A 23,722-nucleotide genomic window follows, 5' to 3' on the forward strand; every position below is an offset into this window, starting at 1 on the left:
CTTCAGCCTTCCCAGCTGGAATATATGTGAACATTCCATAACGTCCCAATTATCTAGTCAACAGTGGCAGGTGCTTTTATAGATTACAGGTAGTTTTAACAGTATTGTATATAGCAGGGGTGGCCAAACTATGGCTTGGGAGCCACATGTGGCTCTTTCGCAAATATTATCTGGGTCTTGAAGCTCCCACCGCCCTGTTAGCCAGCTTGGAGAAGGCATTTCTCTCTTTAAATCACTTCTGTAAGACAAGCCAGCCAGTGGCTTTTAAAGTTGTTTTCTTTCCCCCTCTGCCCTATTTTCCTTCCTTCCTTCCTCCCTCCCGACTCGCAAACATCTGATGGTCATGTCTTGCGGCTCTCCAACATCTGACATTTATTCTATGTGGCTCTGACATTAAGCAATGACTCTGGCACAAAGACAGCTTTGTAGATCCCTAAGCAAGAACGGAGAAGCACTCAGCAGATGGTGCTTTGCCTGCCACGGATCGAGTCTGAACGGCCGAGGGACACTGCAAGTGTAGCAGTAGGACATCAAGGGACACCATGCCCATTCTAAGAGCTTACTAATTAAGAGAGTTTTTGTTTCTAATTCCCACAGCGGCTTTGCAAAACGAGTTTAAAAAAAATAGCTTGGCAGCTAGGAAGACTGAAATGGGATCCCCATGCCCCCTCCTGGCAATCTTCTATCCTGTAAATTCTACATAAATAGTACTGAAACGCAAGACATTTGTGAGAGGGTAAATGTTCAGGACTCACAGATGAGAGCACATTGGTGCCGCTGTATGAGGCACTGCAGAAATCCACCAGTCTGAGTTGGGGGGGGGGGGGAGGGGTTTTGCACAGTTTTCATTTATTTAGTAGGAAAGAGTCAGAGACCAGTAGCACCTTGAAGACTAACAAAATTTAGGGTATGGCAGGTTATGAGCTTTCGTGACGAGCAGTGACTCCCGAAAGCTACTCCCCTGCCGCAAACTGTGCTTGTCTTTAAGATGCTACTGGACTCTAACCCGTTTCTACTGCTACAGACAGACTAACCCGGTGACCCGTCTTGATCTACCTCATTTATTTAATGGGCCTAGTGCTACGGAAATGCCTGCTGGAGTGCGCCCCCGCCACAAAAAATCCAGAAATAAAAAATTAGCAATGGCTGCCCAAGCTAGGCGTGAGAGTCTGTTCCCACTACAGTATGAATAAAATGTTAATACTAAACACCAGGGCTTTTTTTTTTTTTTGTAGCAGGAACTCCTTTGCACATTAGGCCACACCCACTGTGATGTAGCCAATCCTCTTGGAGCTTACAGGGCCTACCGTAAGCTCCAGGAGGACTGGCTACATCAGAGGCTTGCGGCCTTATATGCAAAGGAGTTCCTGCTGCAAAAAAAAGCCCAGCTAAGCACCATTAGTTGACAATGAAGAAAACAGCCTTTTCCATTTATGGTGACAATCTGAGTCTCTGCATTTAACTGACATCCAAAGAGAAGAGCAAGCAGCTGTTTAAAGCTATACATTTCTCATTTTTCTCGGCAATCCCATTCTGTTGGCACTCTTGTGTTCATTCAAGAACTCAAGCTGACGTGGCCGACAGCTTCGTGCGTTATTAGCTTCCAAGTGACACGGAAGATCTTGCATGTAAGTTTCATGGGGAGACCCTCCTAGACAAATCAAAGTCTCTTGGAAGGAAGCACTGCTTCAACAGTGGCATCTGCAGGCACCCAACTTTCTAATGAACCGCCAAACGAGATCAGAAACCGCAAACATCTCTCACTGGTTCCCCCCACCAAGCTCTTCCGCCGCAATTAAATTCAGGAGCCGATGATCCTCTGGACCAAGCGTGGGGACCCACGGGGAGGAAAATGGTCAACCAGGGCGAGCACAATTCTGCAGGCTGCCAGCTGAAGTGGTCCTTTCCTCGCAATCCGTCACACAAGCTACCTTGAGACAAGCGCTCATGACGCCGGTGTGCAGTTTGCTAACACAGACAGTGCCTCTCCCATTATACCCTGTTAATTTTGGGCCTCCGCTGCCTCTGAAGCAGAACCGTTAGACTTACATTTCCGTCGCTCCTCTGGCCTCCTTTGTGGGTGATCACTACCACTTCCATCCATTTGCGCAGATGTTGCTGTAGGGGAAATAAAACATTTAGAGTTATTTTTCTGCCTCTGGGAAGTCGGTTAGCTAAAAATGGGAAAGCATGGTGCATCGTGAATTTGCAATCAGCAAGCCTTGAAGACGTTTTCAGGACGACCCGGAACGTTTCAGTGATCCCTGGTTTTATTCATTAAAAATAATGTGATGCGTTTCCTCATGGTTGCTTTTGGTTGATACTGAAGGTTTCTGGCTTAGAAGCGTTTGATTTCCACCCCGCCCCCCTCCGTTCTTATAGCTGTCGAGGTAGCAGGATACCCATGAAGCTCCCTTATGCCGAATCAGAAAACTTGTCCCCCAGAATCTACTCTGACCGGCAGTGACTTTTTAGGGTCTCAAGCTTCCGTGTCACCAAGCACCTGATTTTTTAAAGTGCAGATGCCAGGGATTAAGAACATAAGGGAGGTGGCTATTAAGAACATAAGAGAAGCCATGTTGGATCAGGCCAATGGCCCATCCAGTCCAACACTGTGTCACACAGTGGCCAAATATATATATATATATATATATATATATATATATATATATATATATATATATATATATACGCGCACACACACACTGTGGCTAGCCTCTGCTCCATATTTTTATCCAACCCCCTCTTGAAGCTGGCTATGCTTGTAGCTGCCACCACCTCCTGTGGCAGTCAATTCCACACGTTAATCACCCTTTGGGTGAAGAAGTACTTCCTTTTATCTGTTCTAACCCGACCGCTCAGCAATTTCATCGAATGCCCACGAGTTCTTTGTGAGAAAGGGAGAAAAGGACTTCTTTCTCTACTTTCTCCATCCCATGCATTATCTTGTAAACCTCTATCACGTCACCCCCGCAGTCAACGTTTCTCCAAGCCAAAGAGCCCCAAGCGTTTCAACCTTTCTTCATAGGGAAAGTGTTCCAACCCTTTAATCATTCTACTTGCCCTTTTCTGGACTTTTTCCAATGCTATAATATCCTTTTTGAGGTGCGGTGACCAGAATCGTACACAGTATTGCAAATGCGACCGCACCATCGATTTATACAGGAGCATTATGATACCGGCTGATTGGTTTTCAATTCCCTTCCTAATAATTCCCAGCATGGCATTGGCCTTTTTTATTGCAATCGCACACTGTCTTGGCATTTTCAGTGAGTTATCTACCACGACACCAAGATCTCTCTCTTGGTCAGTCTCTGCCAGTTCACACCCCACCAACTTGTATTTGTAGCTGGGATTTTTGGCCCCAATAGGCATTATTATTCCACAGCACCAGCAATCCCACTGAATTAATATAACTGAATCAAAAACATCAGAATAATCAGAAACATCAACGTGCATCTTGGTTTTTAATGGCTGTAAAATGTATGAACAATTTTATTGTATATTTTATTTCTATTTTTAAGATGACTTGCAGATTTATACCCCGCCCTTTTCTCTGGTTGAACTGGTTGTAGCTGGCTCCCACCCCCCACCCCTACTAGCCCTCACTCCCTCCCTTCAGCTGCTCCCAGCAGACCTTAAAAGGCACCCACATACCCCAGCAGCAGTCCTTCACAATGCCCATGAGAGAAAGAAGATGATGAAGATATTGGATTTATATCCTGCCCTCCACTCCGAAGAGTCTCAGAGCGGTTCACAATCTCTTTTCCCTTCCCCCCCCCCCCCGCACAACAGACACCCTGTAAGGTGGGTGGGGCTGAGAGGGCTCTCACAGCAGCTGTCCTTTCAAGGACAGTCTCAGAGCGGCCTACAATCTCCTTTCCCTTCCTCCCCCACAACAGACACCCTGTGAGGTGGGTGGGGCTGAGAGGGCTCTCACAGCAGCTGCCCTTTCAAGGACAACCTCTGCCAGAGCTCTGGCTGACCCAAGGCCATTCCAGCAGGTGCAAGTGGAGGAGTGGGGAATTAAACCCGGTTCTCCCAGATAAGAGTCTGCACACTTAACCGCTGCATGTCCGTACCATCATCTGATCACAGAACTTGTCGTTGAAAGAGTTCGGGAAGAGCCGGGTGACGGAGGTCAGGCGGTTCACGACGTTCAGCGTCAAACTTCGGTAGTCACCCAGCATCATGAGCAGCGGCCTCATGTGGGTGTGGATCTGGTCGACTTCGATCGTGGCACCTTCTAAAAACTGCAGAGGAAGGGGGGGGGTTTAAAAAAAAAGGAGGAGGAGGAGAAATCAAGGACCGGCAATGGCAGCAATTTCCATTTCCAGCCAAGTCAACTTAAAGCCACCCACCTTTCTCATACAAGCTTCTCCCGCCTCTTGGAGTTCGTTGTTGGTGGAGTTAAGCGCCTTGAACAGGGCGGCGATGATCTTTTCTCTCGACTGTGGCAAGTAATTGCAGGCAGCTAAGGCATCTGCCCAAAACGGGGAGGGAGGGGGTGGGGGGGAGAAAATCCAAGTCAATTCAGTGCCAGATTAAACCCTGTGGAGGCCCCTACCTAGGCAGCTGAAATCTCAGGGGGTCCCTCGCAAATGATTTCAACCCTTTTGCAGGCCCCTTCTGAAAAGCCCCTTTGACAAAGCTCCGGGGGAGAGGCAGAGAGAGGCAACCTTGGCGACGACGCCAGCAGCAGCCGCACCAGGCAAGTCAGGCAAAGAGCAGCTCAGTTGCTGGCTGCACGTGCAGGCTGGGAGAGCTGCAAGCAGGGGGAATACTGGGAGGGAGGAGGCAGCCCGGGGCCCCTAAAGGCGTGGTGGGCCCATAGGCCGGTGCCTCCTTGGCCTAACTGTTAACCCGGCCGTAAGTAAATTAGAATGCCATTATTATTAAATACGTAATTCAAAAGGGGGAGGTATTGCTTTAAACTTCTGTGGTGTTTCTTTGGACTCCTCCCAGGGTTATTGACAGCTTGACACATTCTGCCAATAGCAACGGGCTTTTAGAAAACGGGGAAAAAGGAGGAGGAACGGAGAGATGTTTCCGAAGCGCCTTTAACATTCTTAGCCACGAGCGCCTCTGAAAACGCTCTTTAAAAAGGGAGAAAAATTAACGCAAGAGACTAATGCCGAACAACGCACTTTCAATGCACTTCAGCAATCGTCTGCAAGTAGATTTCCCTATTTCACACGAGGACATCGAGTTGCAAAGGACTGCGAAAGTGCATCCTGCAGCATACATGAAAGCAACTCCAAGGAATTCTCTCTGCTCTACTCTTCGCTGAGCCCACCAACAGGGCCGGGCAGGGTTAAGAGTCACAGGGGAGGGACTTGCACAGCCAATATAAAGAGAGGCGTGCCAGAGTTTTTTGTGAAGTTGGGCCGCAGGAGCTCCTTCTGACCGGAAACCTGACTCGAAAACAACTGCGTTAAGTTGTACAGCCAAGGTCCCACGACACCACCAGGGCACAGCCTTTTCTTCAAGGGCTTTCCAACCAGAACCATTCTTTCCAGGCAAGCTGATGGCAGGTTGTGGACTTACTGAGGGCCGCAATCCGAAGAGGCACCAGAGAAGGAAGGCTCTTGTAACAAGGCAGCTTCATCAAAGCGCAGTCTTCGGCTTCGCACAAATTCAACAGCTGGAAGGTGTGACACAGAGAGAGAATTTTAAGCATGCTTTCCAGTGAGAGAGCCAGTTTAGTGTAGTGGTGAAGTGCGCGGACTCTTATCTGGGAGAACCAGGTTGATTCCCCACTCCTCCACTTGCACCTGCTGGAATGGCCTTGGGTCAGTCATCGCTCTGGCAGAGGTTGTCCTTGAAAGGGCAGCTGCTGGGAGAGCCCTCTCCAGCCCCACCCACCTCACGGGGTGCCTGTTGTGGGGGAGGAAGGGAAAGGAGATTGTGAGCCGCACTGAGACTCTGTCCTTGAAAGGGCAGCTGCTGTGAGAGCCCTCTCCAGCCCCACCCACCTCACAGGGTGTCTGTTGTGGGGGAGGAAGGGAAAGGAGATTGTGAGCCGCTCTGAGACTCTTCAGAGTGGAGGGTGGGATATAAATCCAATATCTTCTTCTTCTTCTTCAGTGTTTGCAGTGGCAGAAGCCTCTTAAAATCAACAGCTTGGGAAGGACTCCCAGGAGATCAGCAGCTTAAAAAAAGTGCCCTTATTCTCTAATTTTGTAATCTGCTTTTATTTACTGCCAGACAGGGCTTTTTTTTTTTTTGGTAGCAAGAACTCTTTTTGCATATTAGGCTGCACCCCCTCTGATGTAGCCAATCCTCCTGGAGCTTACAATAGGTCCTGTTCTAAGAGCCCTGTAAGCTCTTGGAGGATTGGCTGCATCAGGGGGCGTGGCCTGATATGCAAAGGAGTTCCTGCTACAAAAAGAGCCCTGCTGCCTGGTATACGTTGCCTACTGGCTGTACAGCAGGGGTGGCCAACGGTAGCTATCCAGATCTTTTTTTTTTTTTGCCTACAACTCCCATCAGCTCCAGCCAGCATTGCCAATGGCTGGGGCTGATGGGAGTTGTAGGCAAAAAAAAACATCTGGAGAGCTACCGCTGGACACCCCTGCTGTACAGCATTGTTTCATAACTGTGTAATCTGCTTTGAGCATCAGCCAGAAAGGCGGATTAAAAATACAGAAAATAAATAAATACTGAAAACAAAAGGAGGAATTGGGAGAGCTGCCATTCTGGAAAAAAAACAGAGCCCTGACCGGGATGGCCCCAGATAACCTGATTTTGGAAGTTCAGCAGGGTCAGCTCTGGTAGTACTTGGATGGGAGGCCACTAAGGAAGTCCAGGGTCAATGGATGGCAAGCCACCTCTATTCGTCTCTTGCTCTGAAAACCCTATGGGATCACTGTAAGTCAGCTGCGACTAGATAAGGGGTGTCAAACATGCGGCCCAGGGGCCAAGTCTGACCCCTGGATGGCTCCTATCAGGCCCCCCGAGCAACCAGCTGTCATCTGCTTCCTCTCTCTTGCTTTGTTCTGCATCTCTGCTTACTTGGGAAGGCTTGCTCAATCGCACAGGAGCTACAGAACAAAGCCTCTATTTTCTCCATTAAGAACATAAGAGAAGCCATGTTGGATCAGGCCAATGGCCCATCCAGTCCAACACTCTGTGTCACAGAAGAACATAAGAGAAGCCATGTTGGATCAGGCCAATGGCCCATCCAGTCCAACACTCTGTGTCACAGAAGAACATAAGAGAAGCCAGTTGGATCAGGCCAATGGCCCATCCAGTCCAACACTCTGTGTCACAGAAGAACATAAGAGAAGCCTTGTTGGATCAGGCCAATGCCCCATCCAGTCCAACACTCTGTGTCACATAAGAACAGAAGAGAAGCCATGTTGGATCAGGCCAATGGCCCATTCAGTCCAGCACTCTGTGTCACAGAAGAACATAAGAGAAGCCTTGTTGGATCAGGCCAATGCCCCATCCAGTCCAACACTCTGTGTCACATAAGAACAGAAGAGAAGCCATGTTGGATCAGGCCAATGGCCCATTCAGTCCAGCACTCTGTGTCACATAAGAACATAAGAGAAGCCATGTTGGATCAGGCCAGTGGCCCATCCAGTCCAACACTCTGTGTCACATAAGAGAAGCCCTGTTGGATCAGGCCAATGGCCCATCCAGTCCAACACTCTGTGTCACATAAGAACATAAGGGAAGCCATGTTGGATCAGGTGGCCCATCCAGTCCAACACTCTGTGTCACATAAGAGAAGCCATGTTGGATCAGGCCAATGGCCCATCCAGTCCAACGCTCTGCGTCATATAAGAACATAAGAGAAGCCATGTTGGATCAGGCCAATGGCCCATCCAGTCCAACACTCTGTGTCCCATAAGAACATAAGAGAAGCCATGTTGGATCAGGGGAATGGCCCATCCAGTCCAACGCTCTGTGTCATATAAGAACATAAGAGAAGCCATGTTGAATCAGGCCAATGGCCCATCCAGTCCAACATTCTGTGTCACATAAGAACATAAGAGAAGCCCTGTTGGATCAGGCCAATGGCCCATCCAGTCCAACACTCTGTGTTCCATAAGGACATAAGAGAAGCCATGTTGGATCAGGCCAATGGCCCATCCAGTCCAACATTCTGTGTCACATAAGAACATAAGAGAAGCCATGTTGGATCAGGCCAATGGCCCATCCAGTCCAACACTCTGTGTCCCATAAGAACATAAGAGAAGCCATGTTGGATCAGGCCAGTGGCCCATCCAGTCCAACATTCTGGATTACATAAGAACATAAGAGAAGCCCTGTTGGATCAGGCCAATGGCCCATCCAGTCCAACACTCTGTGTCACAGAAGAACATAAGAGAAGCCATGTTGGATCAGGCCAGTGGCCCATCCAGTCCAACACTCTGGGTCACATAAGAACATAAGAGAAGCCCTGTTGGATCAGGCCAATGGCCCATCCAGTCCAACACTCTGGGTCACATAAGAACATAAGAGAAGCCATGTTGGATCAGGCCAATGGCCCATCCAGTCCAACACTCTGTGTCACATAAGAACATAAGAGAAGCCATGTTGGATCAGGCCAATGGCCCATCCAGTCCAACACTCTGTGTCATACAGTGGCCAATATATGTGTGTGTGTATACACACACATATACACACACATATATATAGTGTGGCTAATAGCCAGTGATGGACCTCTGCTCCATATTTTTATCCAATCCCCTCTTGAAGCTGGCTATGCTTATATTGATTGAGGCTCCTCCCCCTCCTCATCCCCTGTGGAAGGAGCTTCCTTTGCCCAGTTCCCTGGATCCCGTGGGAGAAATGCAAAGAAAGCACCTTTAAGACCAATGAGTGCTAATGTTTTTAGCATGTTCTATTTTATTTTTTAAAAAATCTTTGTATTTGTCTAGTGTCCGTTATAAAGTTTATCTCTCTGCTACTGCTACCTGATCTTGACTAGGTGTGCACATGGCCCAGCCCGACACAGCCTGACAAGGTCTCAAGGATGTCAGATTCGGCCCTGGTAACAAATGAGTGGGATGCCCGTGGACTTGATGGCACTCTCCATCACAAATTAAAGGAGCCTGCGATGGCTCAGGCTAGCCCAACCTCGTCAGATCTCAGAAGCTGAGCAAGGTCACCATCTCCAGACCCCTTTTCAGATCCCTCATCAACAAGCGGTTCAGTAGCACCTTACAAATGAGACTTTTAGGGCATGAGGTCTCAAGAGCAGAAGGGAACTTTGACTCTCAAAAATCTAGGCCCCAAAATCTTGTTGGCCTCTAAAGTACCACTGGACCCAACTCTTGCAGATGACCAGTAGATGAAATTTCTCTGCGCTGCCACAGAACAAGGGGAAAAGCAACAATTCCTCTCCTCCTTAAGGAATTATTCCACTGCTATCCTCAATGGTCCTGGGGAGGATGGAGAGGGAACCTCTAATAAAGGAATCTGAGTCAGTATTTGGTCACAAAGCTTTGTTGGGTGGCGGGGGGGGGAGGAGGAGAGAAAAACACCAGAGCATCATTGACTCCTTCCCTGCCCCCCCCCCCCCCCCCCACGTACCTCTGTATAAAATACTTTGTGCTCCACCACGTTGAGATCCATCGTGAACAGCCTGGGCTGGAGAGTGGTGCAAAAGGTGTTCCCCTCCATCAAACCAATCTGGGCGTTGGCAGGCTGATGCCTCAGCAAATGCTTTTTAGGAGGAACCATGTCTTGGAGGACCTGGAAGACAGCGAAAACCCATTCAGGTGAGACACACATCGGTCACGCCGTCTGTCTCAAACAGTCGATCCCTAGCCAGGCAGCCGCTGCGCGAGAAAACAGCCCTACTTCTAACACCTCGAGTTTGCCTCAGAACTGGGACTTGGATCCTGCTGGAAATTTCTCCACCGACCGAAGCACTTCTAGCTCAGGGTTACTTCCTTCCCTTCTGCTCCTGCGGCAGTCTGAACCCGCCCACCCCACCCATGAAGCTGCCATTAAAGCTGCAGCATTAAAGCAGGAACTCTCCATGGTCTCAGGCAGAAGTCTAATGCGCCTCCTCCTACCTTGAAATGAAGGCACCGAGGTCGAACCAGCGGCCCTCTACTGAATCAGACTTTTGGTCTGATCCAGCAGGGCTCTTCCGATGTTCTTATGATCTTAGGAGCCTCGCAGGGTCACAAGTATTAATATAAAACCTTCCCCCTTAATTTCCTTCAAGAGCCAGCGTGGCTCAACAGCTGTGCTTTGGAGACCTGAATGAGAATCACATCTCAGCGGTGCACTCTCTGGAAAAATTAGGCTAGCTGGGCTTGCTTACTCAGCTGCAGCTCCTAGAATCATAGAGTTGGAAGGGACCCCCCCCCCCGGGGTCATCTAGTCCAATCCCCTGCACAATGCAGCAAACTCACAAATACCTTCCCCCAAATTCACATGATCTTTATTGCTGTCAGATGGCCATCTAGCCTCCAAGGAAGGAGAGCCCACCACTTCCCAAGGAAGCCTGTTCCACTGAGGAACCGCTCTAACTGTCAGGAAGTTCTTCCTAATGTTGAGCCAGAAACTCTTTTGATTTAATTTCAACCCATTGGTTCTGGTCCTACTCCAGGGGCTACAGAAAACAATTCCACACCATCCTCTAAATGACAGCCCTTCAAGTACTTGAAGATGGTGATCATATCACCTCTCAGCCGTTTCCTCTCCAGTCTAAACAAACCCAGCTCCTTCAACCTTTCCTCATAGGACTTGGTCTCCAGACCCCTCACCATCTTCGTCGCCCTCCTCTGCACCCGTTCCAGCTTGTCTATATCCTTCTTAAAATGTGGTGCCCAAGACTGAACACAATACACCAGGTGAGGTCTTACCAGAGCAGAGTAAAGCGATACCATCACTTCACGTGATCTGGACACTATACTTCTGTTGATACAGCCCAAAATTGCATTTGCCTTTTTAGCCACCGCATCGCACTGTTGACTCATGTTCAGCGTATGGTCCACTAAGACCCCAAGATCCTTTTTGCACAGACAGCTACTAAGACAAGTCTCCCCCCATCCTATAACTATGCATTGGATTTTTCCTACCAAAATGCAGAACTTTACATTTATCCCTGTTAAAATTCATCGGCTTTAGCCCAGTTTTCCAGCCTGTCAAGGTCATCCTGTATCCTGTTTCTGTCTTCTACTGTCTACATCAAAAGGCTTGTTGCGTGGAGCACCCTCGAGCACCTGAGCACGCTAAAAGGGGCTTTGGCTAACAACCGGAAGCTAGAAGGGCATTTCCACCACCACCACCACCAGTCAGTCAATCAACGCTCCAAAATGGACTCGCCTCTTTATGTGGCTCCATGATGACCGTGACGCTTTTCCCCGTGACCTGGGCAAGCACCTGCAAGGAGTGCATGGCTTGCTTCCGCACGGTGGAGTTCGGAGAGGTCACCTCCCGCACCAGGTCATGGGTCACGTGGTGGAAGGACTTCTCCTGGGCTGCCAGAATCTCCTCCGTCTTCTCCTCGTCCTTCAAGGGCGTCGCGCAGCGGATCAAGAGCTGCTCCAGGGTCGTTTTGGCCATTGCCACCGCCCCGTTGGAAACCTGAAGCGGGAGAAGCAGACCAATCGGTGTACGGAAATCAGCCGTAAGAGAACCAAACAGCGATAAGAGGAAAACTTCTGAGAAATCCGGATGCACCAAATTCAGCAGTGAAGGGACCGATTCCCATGAAATTGCAGCGTAAGTGTGGATTTAGGGAAAGAGTTCCTTCTACCCCCACCCCACCCCGGCACTGTCCCCAAATTTCTAGGAATTTCCCAAGCCAAAGACAGCCATAACTAAGAGTAAGGAAGTTAGATTCAAGGCCTGCAGGACCTTAGAGACCAATAAGGGTTTCAGGATATAAGCTTCTGAGAGCCAAAGCTCTCTTTGTCGCTTTGACTGAAGGGATCTTTGACTCTCGGGAACTTACACCCCAAAACTCATGCGGGTCTCTCAGGTCGTACTGGACTCAAATCTAACTGTTCTACTTCACAATAATACAGATGCACTCTAAAACTACAACCAAGATGAAGGCATAATGCTCAACATGGCAAAAATGATGTGGTTATTAAGCATCTGCAGTTCGAAATGGCCAACGCAAGAAGATGATGATATTGGATTTATATCCCACCCTTCGCTCTGAATCTCAGAGCGACTCATTATTTTCCTCCCCTGCAACAGACATCCTGTGAGGTGGGTGGGGCTGAGAGAGCTCTCCCAGTAGCTGCCCTTTCAAGCACAACTCTACAAGAGCAATGGCTGACTCAAGGCCATTCCAGCAGCTGCAAGTGGAGGAGCGGGGAATCAAACCTGGTTCTCCCAGACAAGAGTCCGCACACTTAACCACCACACCAAACTGGCTCTCGAAGCCCCTACAAAATGACATCTATGTCTCATTCAGTGAGCTTCTGAGATGTCTCCAAGTCCCAAAAACAGCAGGGAAGGAGAGGAAGAGAGCTGTGTGTTACAAAACCTGGAAAAAGCAAGCATTTCCCAAAAGCTTGCAAGGAAAAGGCCATTTCTATCGGTGCTCCATACCTCCCCGGTCAGGTCCATCATGACAAAGAGGAGCGCCTTGAGGAAGGTCTGCTGGTTCTGGAGGACCCAAATGAGGGGCAGCCGCTCCATGAGGAACTTGATGGACACCACGCCCCCCAGCTTGGCGTACCAGGCCTGTTCGTAGCAGCAACGCGCACAGACGCTCCACAATGTACGAGAACAGCGGCAGCTGGCAAGCCTAGGAGGTGGGGGAGAGCCAAGGGACATGGGCATCAGAGCTGGCGAGCTCCCCGGAACACCGTCACGGGGGGTGTGGGAAAGTGAGCCGAATCTGTGGGGGAATCTCTGCTCAATTACCCTTTCCTTCGAGCCCAGGATGATGCTTGCCACGTCGAAGATCACGGCCAGGGCCACCTCCCCGATCTTGCAGAGCTCCTTCTCCTCGTACGCCATGCAGATGGCGATGGCGTCGATCAGCACCAAGGGGTCCATGCCTTTGGAGCCGTTCTCTTCACTGTGGAACATGGCGGTGCTGGGCTGGCTCCCCACCTGGTAACACTGGAGGAGGAAAGGGCCTGGAGCCGGCAGGAAGAGGGAAACGGGGCAAAGGGAGAGGAAGGAACCTTCGATTAGATACCAAGAACGGAAGTGCTGGAAGGAAGGTATAGAAGGACTCCTTTATTAGGAAGGGTCTGTCCCTATGGGATTGCCGTAGTAGAAAAACTGAGCATGTTTTGTTCTCGTGCCAGTTTTACTAGGAAATATGTGCTAAGTTTATTCTCCCTCTGCTCAGGAAGTTTCCAGAATGAGCTTTTAAGGAAACTTCTCATGGGCATTCACATGCAGACGACAGCTTCTTGTGCAAGGTTTTTTGCTGCTGCCTGTAAGGATATTTTATGTAACACTCCAGTTTCTCAACTGTCTATTTCAATTTGTTTTTTATATCCCATTTAAACGATGGACCACTTTTAAAAAACTTTGAGTGGCGGTACACATAATGATCTGTGCTGGTCGGAGGCCTTAGGAAAAATAATTGAATTGATATCGACAACTGCATCGATTATCAGATTTTTTTTTAAAGTTACCGTATTTTTCGGACCATAAGACGCACCCCCCCCCAAAAAAAAAGTGGGGGGGAAAGTGCGTGCGTCTTATGGAGCGAAGGTACCCTTCCTCGGGGGGGGGGGGGCGATCCACTGCCTCCGCCTCTGATCCCGGCGCTTCCCCCGCGCCTGCCTGCCTGGCTCCAGCTTCTTCCAGCAAGTGCTGGGATCGCTCCACGCTGCCCCCACTGCAAACCCAGCGCTTCGCGAGTAGGGATGTGCATTCGGTTCGGCCAAGCTGTATTTACAGCCGAATCAGTGTTGATTCGGCCGCATACGGAATAGCCTGCAGCCGACTTCCATAAGAGCCCATTATACAGCAGCCGAATAGACTCGCTGTGTATTTACGAATAGCTATTCGTAAGCAGCACACGCGGCTGTCAATTCAAAAGGCGGCAATTAGCTTCTGGAGCTTCAAAGGAGCTGCTTTCTTTGGCGCCTTTAGTGGCGAACAGGGAGGGGGGGGAGGGGGAAGAGGAGCCCCAGCAGCCAATCAAAAGCATGCATTTGCAAAATGCATTGTAAATGCATGCTTTGCAGGGCTGTTGTTGTGTACTGTGTAGCTGATGGCCCAGCCATCAGCTACATTGTTATTTTGATCTTTTGCTTACTTGGGTATCCAAGTAAGCAATGTTCTCTGGCCAATCAGAGAGAGCAGTGCTATTTTTTGAAATTACTCTCTGTAGGGCCAGAGAACCTTTTTAAGGAGTCTTCCTGCATTGCTGTGTTGGTGTATGTGGTGTGAGTTGGTGTGAGAGAGATTGTGCTGTGTGCTGCTGCCTTTGGCTTTAGCTCCTGCCTGCTGCTGTCTCACTGCCTTACCAGAGACCTCCCTGGACTCAGAGAAGACAAGGTAAGAGTTTTGGGGTTCTTGTTTTAGTTTTTGTTGGTAAAAGGACTAGAGTCCCTTTACTTGTTCAGATTTGGGTGGGTGAGTAGCCTATTTGGGGTTGGGGGTTAGGTTCTGCTGGGGGTGTGGGCCTGGGGTGGGGGTTTTTTGCTAATTTGCCCATATCTTAATTTAGTGAGAAGACTTTTTAAAGTGCAGTGCCCTTTTACTTCTCCTGATTTGGGTGGCTTGGATTTCTTGCGGTTAGGGTGAAGGGTTTTTTTTTTTTGGGGGGGGGGAGTTCCTGTATTATTAAAAGTTGAGTTTTTTACTGTTTCATTGTTTGATTTGTTGCTGCTGTGTTGTTTTGCTGCTGTGTTACTTTTATCTTCAGGTTATTGGGGGGGGGGTGCTGTTTGGCCTAATTTTCTTGTTGGTGAAAAGGCCACTTTTTTAACACTTGGCCTTTTGTGATTCTGCTGGTTTTGTTTTGGTTTTTTAAATTGCCTCTGGTTGGTGTGGGGGTTGGTGAGGGTGTGTGTGGGCTGGGTCACTTTCTTGTTTTTATAGAGTAGGTTGTGTGTGTTCTGTGGCAGGGAAGCTGGCACCTGGGTGAGAGACCCAGAAGCAGCAGGTTTGTTGTAGTTGACCAGCTCTCCCCGTGTTGTTTGGGGCAGGGCTGGAGAGCTGGCATCTGTAGATTGTGTGTTCTGTGGCAGGGAAGCTGGCACCTGGGTGAGAGACCCAGAAGCAGCAGGTTTGTTGTGGTTGACCAGCTCTCCCCGTGTTGTTTGGGGCAGGGCTGGAGAGCTGGCATCTGTAGATTGTGTGTTCTGTGGCAGGGAAGCTGGCACCTGGGTGAGAGACCCAGAAGCAGCAGGTTTGTTGTGGTTGACCAGCTCTCCCCGTGTTGTTTGGGGCAGGGCTGGAGAGCTGGCATCTGTAGATTGTGTGTTCTGTGGCAGGGAAGCTGGCACCTGGGTGAGAGACCCAGAACCAGTAGGTTTGTTGTGGTTGGCCAGGTCTCCCCGTGTTGTTTGGGGCAGGGCTGGAGAGCTGGCATCTGGGTTTGCTGCAGCCAGGTCTGCAGAGCAGACCTTGAACAGATTGTGTTTTGTGTGGCAGTGATGTTACAACTTACAACTGGGTTTTATATTGCTTCCAGGCCTGCCCTGCAGGGTTAGAGTAGATAGAGGGATGTAGTGCATGTGGGTCCTATAGAGATTCTCTGATGTGGTTAGGTTTGGCTTTGGGTGCCCCAGGAATTGGACCCCCTGGTCCAATTTTTTTTTGGCCTTGTGGGTTTTGTGTGGGACAGTGCCCTGAAGCTGCACAGCAGTTTGGTGGGCTCTCCTCAAAACCCCCTGTTCCCCAGAGCCACTTTTCCCACGACAATTACAGTGAGGAAGTGGCTAATTGGGCTTTCCCCATCATTGTTAGCAATGGGCCTTTTGGGGAGCCCAAAGACAGGGACCCCCTGGCCCAATCATTTTGGGACTTGGGGGGGTTGGAGGGGAGAGTCCCCTGCAGGTCCCCTGCAAATTTGGGGGCTCTCCCTCAAACCCCCTGCCCCCCAGTAGCCTCTAATTATGCCCTATGTTGCCATTGATTTCAATGGCCCATAGGGTATAATGATGGAATAGGGGCACCCTCTTTGGGTGCCCCTGGAATGGGATCCCCTGGCCCAATCTTTTTGGGACTTGGGGGGCTTGGAGGGGAGAGTCCCCTGCAGGTCCCCTGCAAATTTGGGGGCTCTATCTCAAACCCCCTCCCCTCCATGCGGCTTCAAATATACCCTATTTGCCATTGATTTCAATGGCCCATAGGGTATAATAGGGCCGTATATTCGGTAATAGCCGTGCATCTACTGTATATGCGGCTATTCCGAATACGGTATTCATTAGTGCATGGGGAATCCGAATTTTTTTTCCCCGTGTACTTCCGAATCCGTGTAATTCCGAATTTTTTTTTTTTGCACATCCCTATTCGCGAGCGCCGGCTGCGGAGGGGGCAGTGTGCTTCCTCTGTGCCTGTCTGCCTGGCTCCAGCTCTGACGCTTACAGCAAGTGCCAGCATCGCTCCTTCCGCCCTCCGATCCCGGCGCTTGCTGTAAGCATCAGAGCTGGAGCCAGGCAGACAGGCACGGAGGAAGCACCCGCCCCCTCCACAAACCCAGCGCTTCACGAGCGCCAGCTGCGGAGAGGGCAGCGTGCTTCCTCCATGCCTGTCTGCCTGGCTCCAGCTCTGATGCTTAAAGCAAGCGCCGGGATCGGAGGGTGGAGGGAGCGATCCTGGCGCTTGCTGTAAGCGTCAGAGCTCGAGCCAGGCAGACAGGCACGGAGGAAGCACGCTGCCCCCTCCGCAGCCGGTGTTCGCGAAGCGCTGGGTTTGCGGTAGGGGCAGCGTGGAGCGATCCCAGCGCTTGCGGGGGAAGCACTGGGATCAGAGGTGGAGGCAACGGATCGCCCCCCAGGAGGAAGGTGCATCCTATGGTCCAGAGCGCCTTATGGACCGAAAAATACGGTACTTATTGCATACTTGCAAGACAAACACATTGCAATGGCTTTTCCTCTCCATTTTAAAACAGGTTCCTAATTACATACTCCGGAGATTCCCTGTATCCTGACCTGAGTGGTTGCATGCATCTCGTTAGATCTCAGAAGCTAAGCAGGGATTGCCCTGGTTAGTATTTGTACGGGAGACCCCCGAGGGAATCCCAGGTTGCTACACAGAGGCAGGGAAGGGCAAACCACCTCTGTTCAGCTCTAGCCCTGACCTGGATGGCCCAGGCTGGCCTGGTCTCCTCAGATCTTGGAAGCTAAGCAGGGTTCGTCCTGGTCAGCCCTAGTGTGGGAGACCACCAAGGAAGTCTAGGGTCCCTATGCAGAGGCAGGCAATGGCAAACCACCTCTGTTCAGCTCTAGCCCTGACCTGGATGGCCCAGGCTGGCCTGGTCTCCTCAGATCTTGGAAGCTAAGCAGGGTTCGTCCTGGTCAGCCCTAGTGTGGGAGACCACCAAGGAAGTCTAGGGTCCCTATGCAGAGGCAGGCAATGGCAAACCACCTCTGTTCATCTGTTGCTCTGGAAACCCTACAGGGTCACCCTAAGCCAGCTGTGACTTGGTTTTAAACAATTTTATTGATAACATCTAATTATATCATTACTATCTCTAACCCATATGATATTTTCCAATCCCCCCCTCCCTCCGTTACTAGACTCCCGCCGAGGTTATATACTTAAGTTCAGTTATAAAGGTACCCTTAACCAATCAAAGTTCAATATCTTTCTTTTCTCATATTCATATTAAAAAATTGTCCGATGTCTTTTTACATTCCACTCTTTCTCTATATATCCTCTAAATTTCTTCCACTCCTTTTTAAACACATCCAAATCACAGTGTCTTAAAGTTCTCGTTAATTTGTCCATCTCACTCCACGATAAAACTTTCACAATCCAATCCCATTTCTCTCGTATTTCCTCTTGCTTCCACAACTGCGCATACAATGTCCTAGCAGCTGAGAGCAAATGCCAAATTAGCCAGCTGTGACTTGATGGTGCTTTCCACCACAAAGGTTCCCTACAATGCTATTTAATTACAAGGATTTCTACACAAGCTTGCGTAGGATTGTGGCCCAAAACCCACTAGTTTGTTTTTTTTAAATATATCTGTGTTTTAATTCTTCATTCTCTTGCTCTTCCAAAAGCTCAAAGCACTCAGCGCACTGGTTCAAAATGAACACGGGCAAACAAGAAGGTGGAACGGCGAAAGCATTTTTTAAAAAAAGCAACAGCAGCCACAGAGAATCTGAAATCTAGAAAAAGATTTTCTAGAAAAATCTAGAAAAAGAGGGGGAAGGGGGGAGGATCCAGAGTTTGGAAGCATCTGCTGCAAGAGCCCTGCTTCTAAAGGCCTCTCTGTCCTTTCTGGCTGCAATAACAGCGCAGCATGTGGGGCCTTAAATGGCACCAAGTATTAAGACTTAGTTACAACAGAAGACATTAACTTCAATAGGGAACTCCATTCGAGTTTGCTCACAGAAAGGCAGATGGGGGAGCAGACCCTGAACCATTTCCTGCAGAGACAGGAGAACAATGAGGGCCAGAGACGAAGTGAGTGGCACCTCGTTTGCCCTGAAGAGCGGATAGTCATCATAACTACAGCTTGTCTGCTCAGGTGTTGCCACAGCCATGTTTAGAAGAAGAAGAAGAAGACCGTAGATTTATACCTTGCCCTTCTCTCTGAATCAGTCTCAGAGCAGCTCACGATCTCCTTTCCCTTCCTCCCCCACAACAGACACCCTGTGAGGTGGGTGGGGCTGAGAGGGCTCTCACAGCAGCTGCCCTTCCAAGGACAGAGTCTCAGAGCGGCCTACAATCTCCTTTCCCTTCCTCCCCCACAACAGACACCCTGTGAGGTGGGTGGGGCTGAGAGGGCTCTCACAGCAGCTGCCCTTTCAAGGACAGAGTCTCAGAGCGGCTCACAATCTCCTTTCCCTCCCACCCCCACAACAGACACCCTGTGAGGTGGGTGGGGCTGAGAGGGCTCTCACAGCAGCTGCCCTTCCAAGGACAGAGTCTCAGAGAGGCCTACAATCTCCTTTCCCTTCCTCCTCCACAACAGACACCCTGTGAGGTGGGTGGGGCTGAGAGGGCTCTCCCAGCAGCTGCCCTTTCAAGGACAGAGTCTCAGAGCGGCCTACAATCTCCTTTCCCTTCCTCCCCCACAACAGACACCCTGTGAGGTGGGTGGGGCTGGAGAGGGCTCTCACAGCAGCTGCCCTTTCAAGGACAGAGTCTCAGAGCGGCCTACAATCTCCTTTCCCTTCCTCCCCCACAACAGACACCCTGTGAGGTGGGTGGGGCTGAAAGGGCTCTCACAGCAGCTGCCCTTCCAAGGACAGAGTCTCAGAGCGGCCTACAATCTCCTTTCCCTTCCTCCCCCACAACAGACACCCTGTGAGGTGGGTGGGGCTAGCAGTCAATCAGAGCACAATTGAAAACTACAATTTAAAACAATAAAATTAACAATTAAAATACGTTTCATGGTGCTACTCAAAGTTCAATATAGGCAGGATCATAACTTTCTTTCTTGGCTGACCCAAGGCCATTCCAGCAGCTGCATGTGGAGAAGTGGGGGGAATCAAAGCCGGTTCTCCCAGATAAGAGTCCACGCACTTAACCACTACACCAAACTGGCACAAAGCCACTTTTGAAAAAGGCAGAAAAGCTTGCAAGCAACGGTTTGTCAATTGCAAAGTTACAACAGATGGCTATTTGGGTTCCTGGATCCCTGCTCCCAAGCACCATGCGTACACCAAGAGAGCCCCATCCCTGTGCATTCCCCACTCACCGCACTGCTGGGCAACCGCTACCATCGTGTAATGGCGGATCAGGCTGGCTACAAAAGGCAGGGCGCTGGGGCGGAGATCTTTGATGACAGCTGACATGAATGCCCCCGTCAAGGCCTGCTCGAAGGTCCTGCGGGCAGGGGTGTCCTGAGCTTTGTAGCGGTGAGAAATGATGACGCTGGGGATGGACTTCTCAGTAAAGCTGCAAGACATCCAGAAATAAAAGAGAAACCGCTGTTGCAGGTCAACCGCCAACGGACGCATAAAAACGTCAGAAGAGCCCCGCTGGATCAGACCAGTTGAGCATCTAGTCCATCATCCCGTCTCACACAGAGGCCAACCGGTTCCTCTGGAGGGTCAACAAATGGGGAATAGAGGCCTGATGTATTCTCCTGGCTCTGGGATTCAGAGGTTTAGTGCCTCTGAATGTGGAGGTTCCCCTCAGTTACCATGGCAAGCAGCTACTGACCGACTTATCCTCCATGAGTCTAAGCTGATCTGCATCCTCTGGCAGTGAACTCCACATCTGAAACACTCTCTGTGTAAAGCAGTGTATCCTTTTGACTGTTCTGAACCTACTGCCCATCGGCTTTCCTGGATGCCCCCGAGTTCTACAGAACTCTTTTACTCCTTGCCACAGAGTCTGGTTCTAAGTCAAGCCAGAAAACTTCACAAGGATCAATGCAACTGGCCGCTGGTAGAAAGAAATGCAACTGGTAGAAAGAAAGCAACTTTAACTTTACATGCATTCTCCAAGCTGCTGGCTGCCTTGGATTGGAGAAGCGATTTAAAGAGATCCAAGCCAGCCAACAGGGCAGTGGGGGCTTCAAGAGCCAATCAGTATGTGCGAAAGAGCCACAGTTTGGCCACCCTTGAAGAAGACGACGACTGCAGATTTATACCCCGCCCTTCTCTCTGAATCAGAGACTCAGAGCAGTTTACAATCTCCTGTATCTTCTCCCCCCACAACAAACACCCTGTGAGCTGAGTGGGGCTGAGAAGAAGAGGAAGAAGACTGCTGATTTATACCCCGCCCTTCTCTCTGAATCAGAGACTCAGAGCGGTTTACAATCTCCTGTATCTTCTCCCCCCACAACAAACACCCTGTGAGTTGAGTGGGGCTGAGAAGAAGAGGAAGAAGACTGCTGATTTATACTCCGCCCTTCTCTCTGAATCAAAGACTCACAGCAGCTTACAATCTCCTATATCTTCTCTCCCCACAACAAACACTCTGTGAAGTGGGTGGGGCTGAGAGGGCACTCACAGCAGCTGCGTTTTCAAGGACAGAGTCTCAGAGAGGCCAACAATCTCCTTTCCCTTCCTCCCCCACAACAGACACCCTGTGAGGTAGGTGGGGCTGGAGAGGGCTCTCACAGCAGCTGCCCTTTCAAGGACAGAGTCTCAGAGCGGCCTACAATCTCCTTTCCCTTCCTCCCCCGCAACAGACACCCTGTGAGGTGGGTGGGGCTGGAGAGAGCTCTCACAGCAGATGCCCTTTCAAGGACAGAGTCTCAGAGCGGCCTACAATCTCCTTTCGCTTCCTCCCCCACAACAGATGCCCTGTGAGGTGGGTGGGGTGGAGAGGGCTCTCACAGCATCTGCCCTTTCAAGGACAGAGTCTCAGAGCGGCCTACAATCTCCTTTCCCTTCCTCCCCCACAACAGACGCCCTGTGAGGTGGGTGGGGCGGAGAGGGCTCTCACAGCAGCTGCCCTTTCAAGGACAGAGTCTCAGAGCGGCCTACAGTCTCCTTTCCCTTCCTCCCGCACAACAGACAACCTGTGAGGTGGGTGGGGCGGAGAGGGCTCTCACAGCAGCTGCCCTTTCAAGGACAGAGTCTCAGAGCGGCCCACAATCTCCTTTCCCTTCCTCCCCCACAACAGACGCCCTGTGAGGTGGGTGGGGCGGAGAGGGCTCTCACAGCAGCTGCCCTTTCAAGGACAGAGTCTCAGAGCGGCCCACAATCTCCTTTACCTTCCTCCCCCACAACAGACACCCTGTGAGGTGGGTGGGGCTGGAGAGGGCTCTCACAGCAGCTGCCCTTTCAGGGGCAACTCCTACGAGAGCTATGGCAGACCCAAGGCCATTCTCTGCCAATAAGCCGGTTTTCTGCCAAGATGCAAGGCAGTTGATCATTTCAACCATGTGCTATTTCGCATTCACGGCAGAAAAACGAGGAACAAGGGCAAGGGACACGGTGCACATCAGTACTTTTTTTTGGTGAGGCTTTTGCCCAGCGAGGCTTCCAATTGGTTACTGGCAATCTCGTTGACGGTGCAGATTTTTCTTTTTAAAAAAACGTTTGCTCTGACAGCAGCTGCCTTGACGGCACAAACATCTTCGCCGTATGAAAGCAGGCAAACTGAGGCTGCCGTTTGGTAAAAGGTAGTCCCCTGTGCAAGCACTGAGTCATTACCGGCCCATGCGGTGACATCATATCGTGACGTTTTTATGGCAGACTAGGGACCTCAGATTTTGAACTAGTCCGAGAGATTCAAGTCCAAGACACCAATACGGTTTTCGGGTTGCAAGTCAAAGTTCCTTTTCATCAGGTCTCTAAAGCGCTACTGATCTCGCGTCTGGCTACCGACCGACATGCCTACCGTTTTGAAACTCTCATTTTCACACACACAGTTCAGTTTATTATTATTACAGCCGTTGACCAGAACATTTTAGTCAACTAGAACAACCTTAGAAGTATTAGGGTTTGTAGAATCTTTCGGGATCAAGTGCCGTGTTCTACTGGAGAAAGTTTTCCTTCCAGACGTTTCGTTCTCAGCTGTGGAGAATATCCTCAGTGGCGTTGCAGCCGGAGCAGGCGCTCAGACCTTCTTGGCTGCTGTGCATTGAGTGGGCCATTGAGTCCCCACTCAATGCACAGCAGCCAAGAAGGTCTGAGCACCTGCTCCGGCTGCAACACCACTGAGGACGTTCTGAGAACAAGAGCTGAGAACGAAACGTCTGGAAGGAAAACTTTCTCCAGTAGAACACGGCACTTGATCCCGAAAGATTCTACAAACCCTAATGATGTTGCCAGCCGAGAAAACCTGAAATCTTTGATAACCTTAGAAGTACCTTATAGAAAGTCCCGCAAAGAATCTGCATGTTAAAATTTGACGACGAGGCTTATAACAGTTAAAAAGAATTTAAAAGCTTATTATTTAACCCTTTAAACCATTTTTTTTTTTTAAGTCACTTGAAAATTCGTTAAAAGGTTTACAGTTCGGCCCATTCGTCTCGCTTTTTGCATTCTTTATACATGCAGTTTTTCAAACCAAAGAAAAATCGTACTTGGGATGAGCCAGAAGTTGATACAGGGCGTGTTTGTTGTCATCCAGGCTCATCATGGCCACCAGGAAGCATTTGATCACTTCCCACGCCTGCCGCCGATAGTACGGCTCCGTGTTTGCGCTCTTCAGGCAGTCCAGAGCTGTCTCGATGGCCTAAAACAGAAAAAAAAAAAATGGCTTATTTGAGCAAACCAAAGAATCCCGATTTGTGAAAGGGGGAAAAAAAATGCACACGAGCCCAGCTCGTGCTCAGCTCCTCCCCTATTCACTTTTAACGCGCTTGGGGCTTTTAAACTTGGAGAAACGTCGACTGAGGGGTGACATCATAAGAGGTTTACAAGATTATGCACAGGATAGAGAAAGCAGAGAAAGACCTTTTCTCACAATACTCACGGACATCCCATGAAATCGCTGAGCAGTCGTGTTAGAACAGGTTAAAGGAAGTCCTTCTTCACTCAAAGGGTGATTCACACATGGAATTCACTGCCACAGGAGGTGGTGGCAGCTACATGCATAGACAGCTTCAAGAGGGGAATGGACCAGCATATGGAGCAGAGGTCCATCAGTGACTACTAGCCACAGCATATTGTTGGAACTCTAAGTCTGGGGCAGTGATGCTCTGTATTCTTGGTGCCTGAGGGGGGGCAACAGTGGTAGG

The 23,722-nt window shown here is 49.9% G+C and overlaps 1 protein-coding gene across 1 annotated transcript in view; it reads right to left on the reverse strand.

The window, feature by feature from the left end:
* Nucleotides 1–23,722, reverse strand: part of TRRAP (transformation/transcription domain associated protein) — a 280,470-nt gene that overhangs the window by 196,459 nt on the left and 60,289 nt on the right. Inside the window, 11 exon segments of the mRNA XM_060260958.1 lie at nucleotides 2,050–2,118; nucleotides 4,083–4,253; nucleotides 4,362–4,483; nucleotides 5,548–5,644; nucleotides 9,547–9,708; nucleotides 11,296–11,556; nucleotides 12,535–12,684; nucleotides 12,686–12,733; nucleotides 12,853–13,070; nucleotides 19,778–19,977; nucleotides 23,066–23,217. Coding sequence (XP_060116941.1) covers nucleotides 2,050–2,118; nucleotides 4,083–4,253; nucleotides 4,362–4,483; nucleotides 5,548–5,644; nucleotides 9,547–9,708; nucleotides 11,296–11,556; nucleotides 12,535–12,684; nucleotides 12,686–12,733; nucleotides 12,853–13,070; nucleotides 19,778–19,977; nucleotides 23,066–23,217 — 1,650 coding nt within the window.

Source organism: Heteronotia binoei, chromosome 20 (assembly GCF_032191835.1).
Source record: "Heteronotia binoei isolate CCM8104 ecotype False Entrance Well chromosome 20, APGP_CSIRO_Hbin_v1, whole genome shotgun sequence".
Lineage (NCBI taxonomy): Eukaryota > Metazoa > Chordata > Lepidosauria > Squamata > Gekkonidae > Heteronotia > Heteronotia binoei.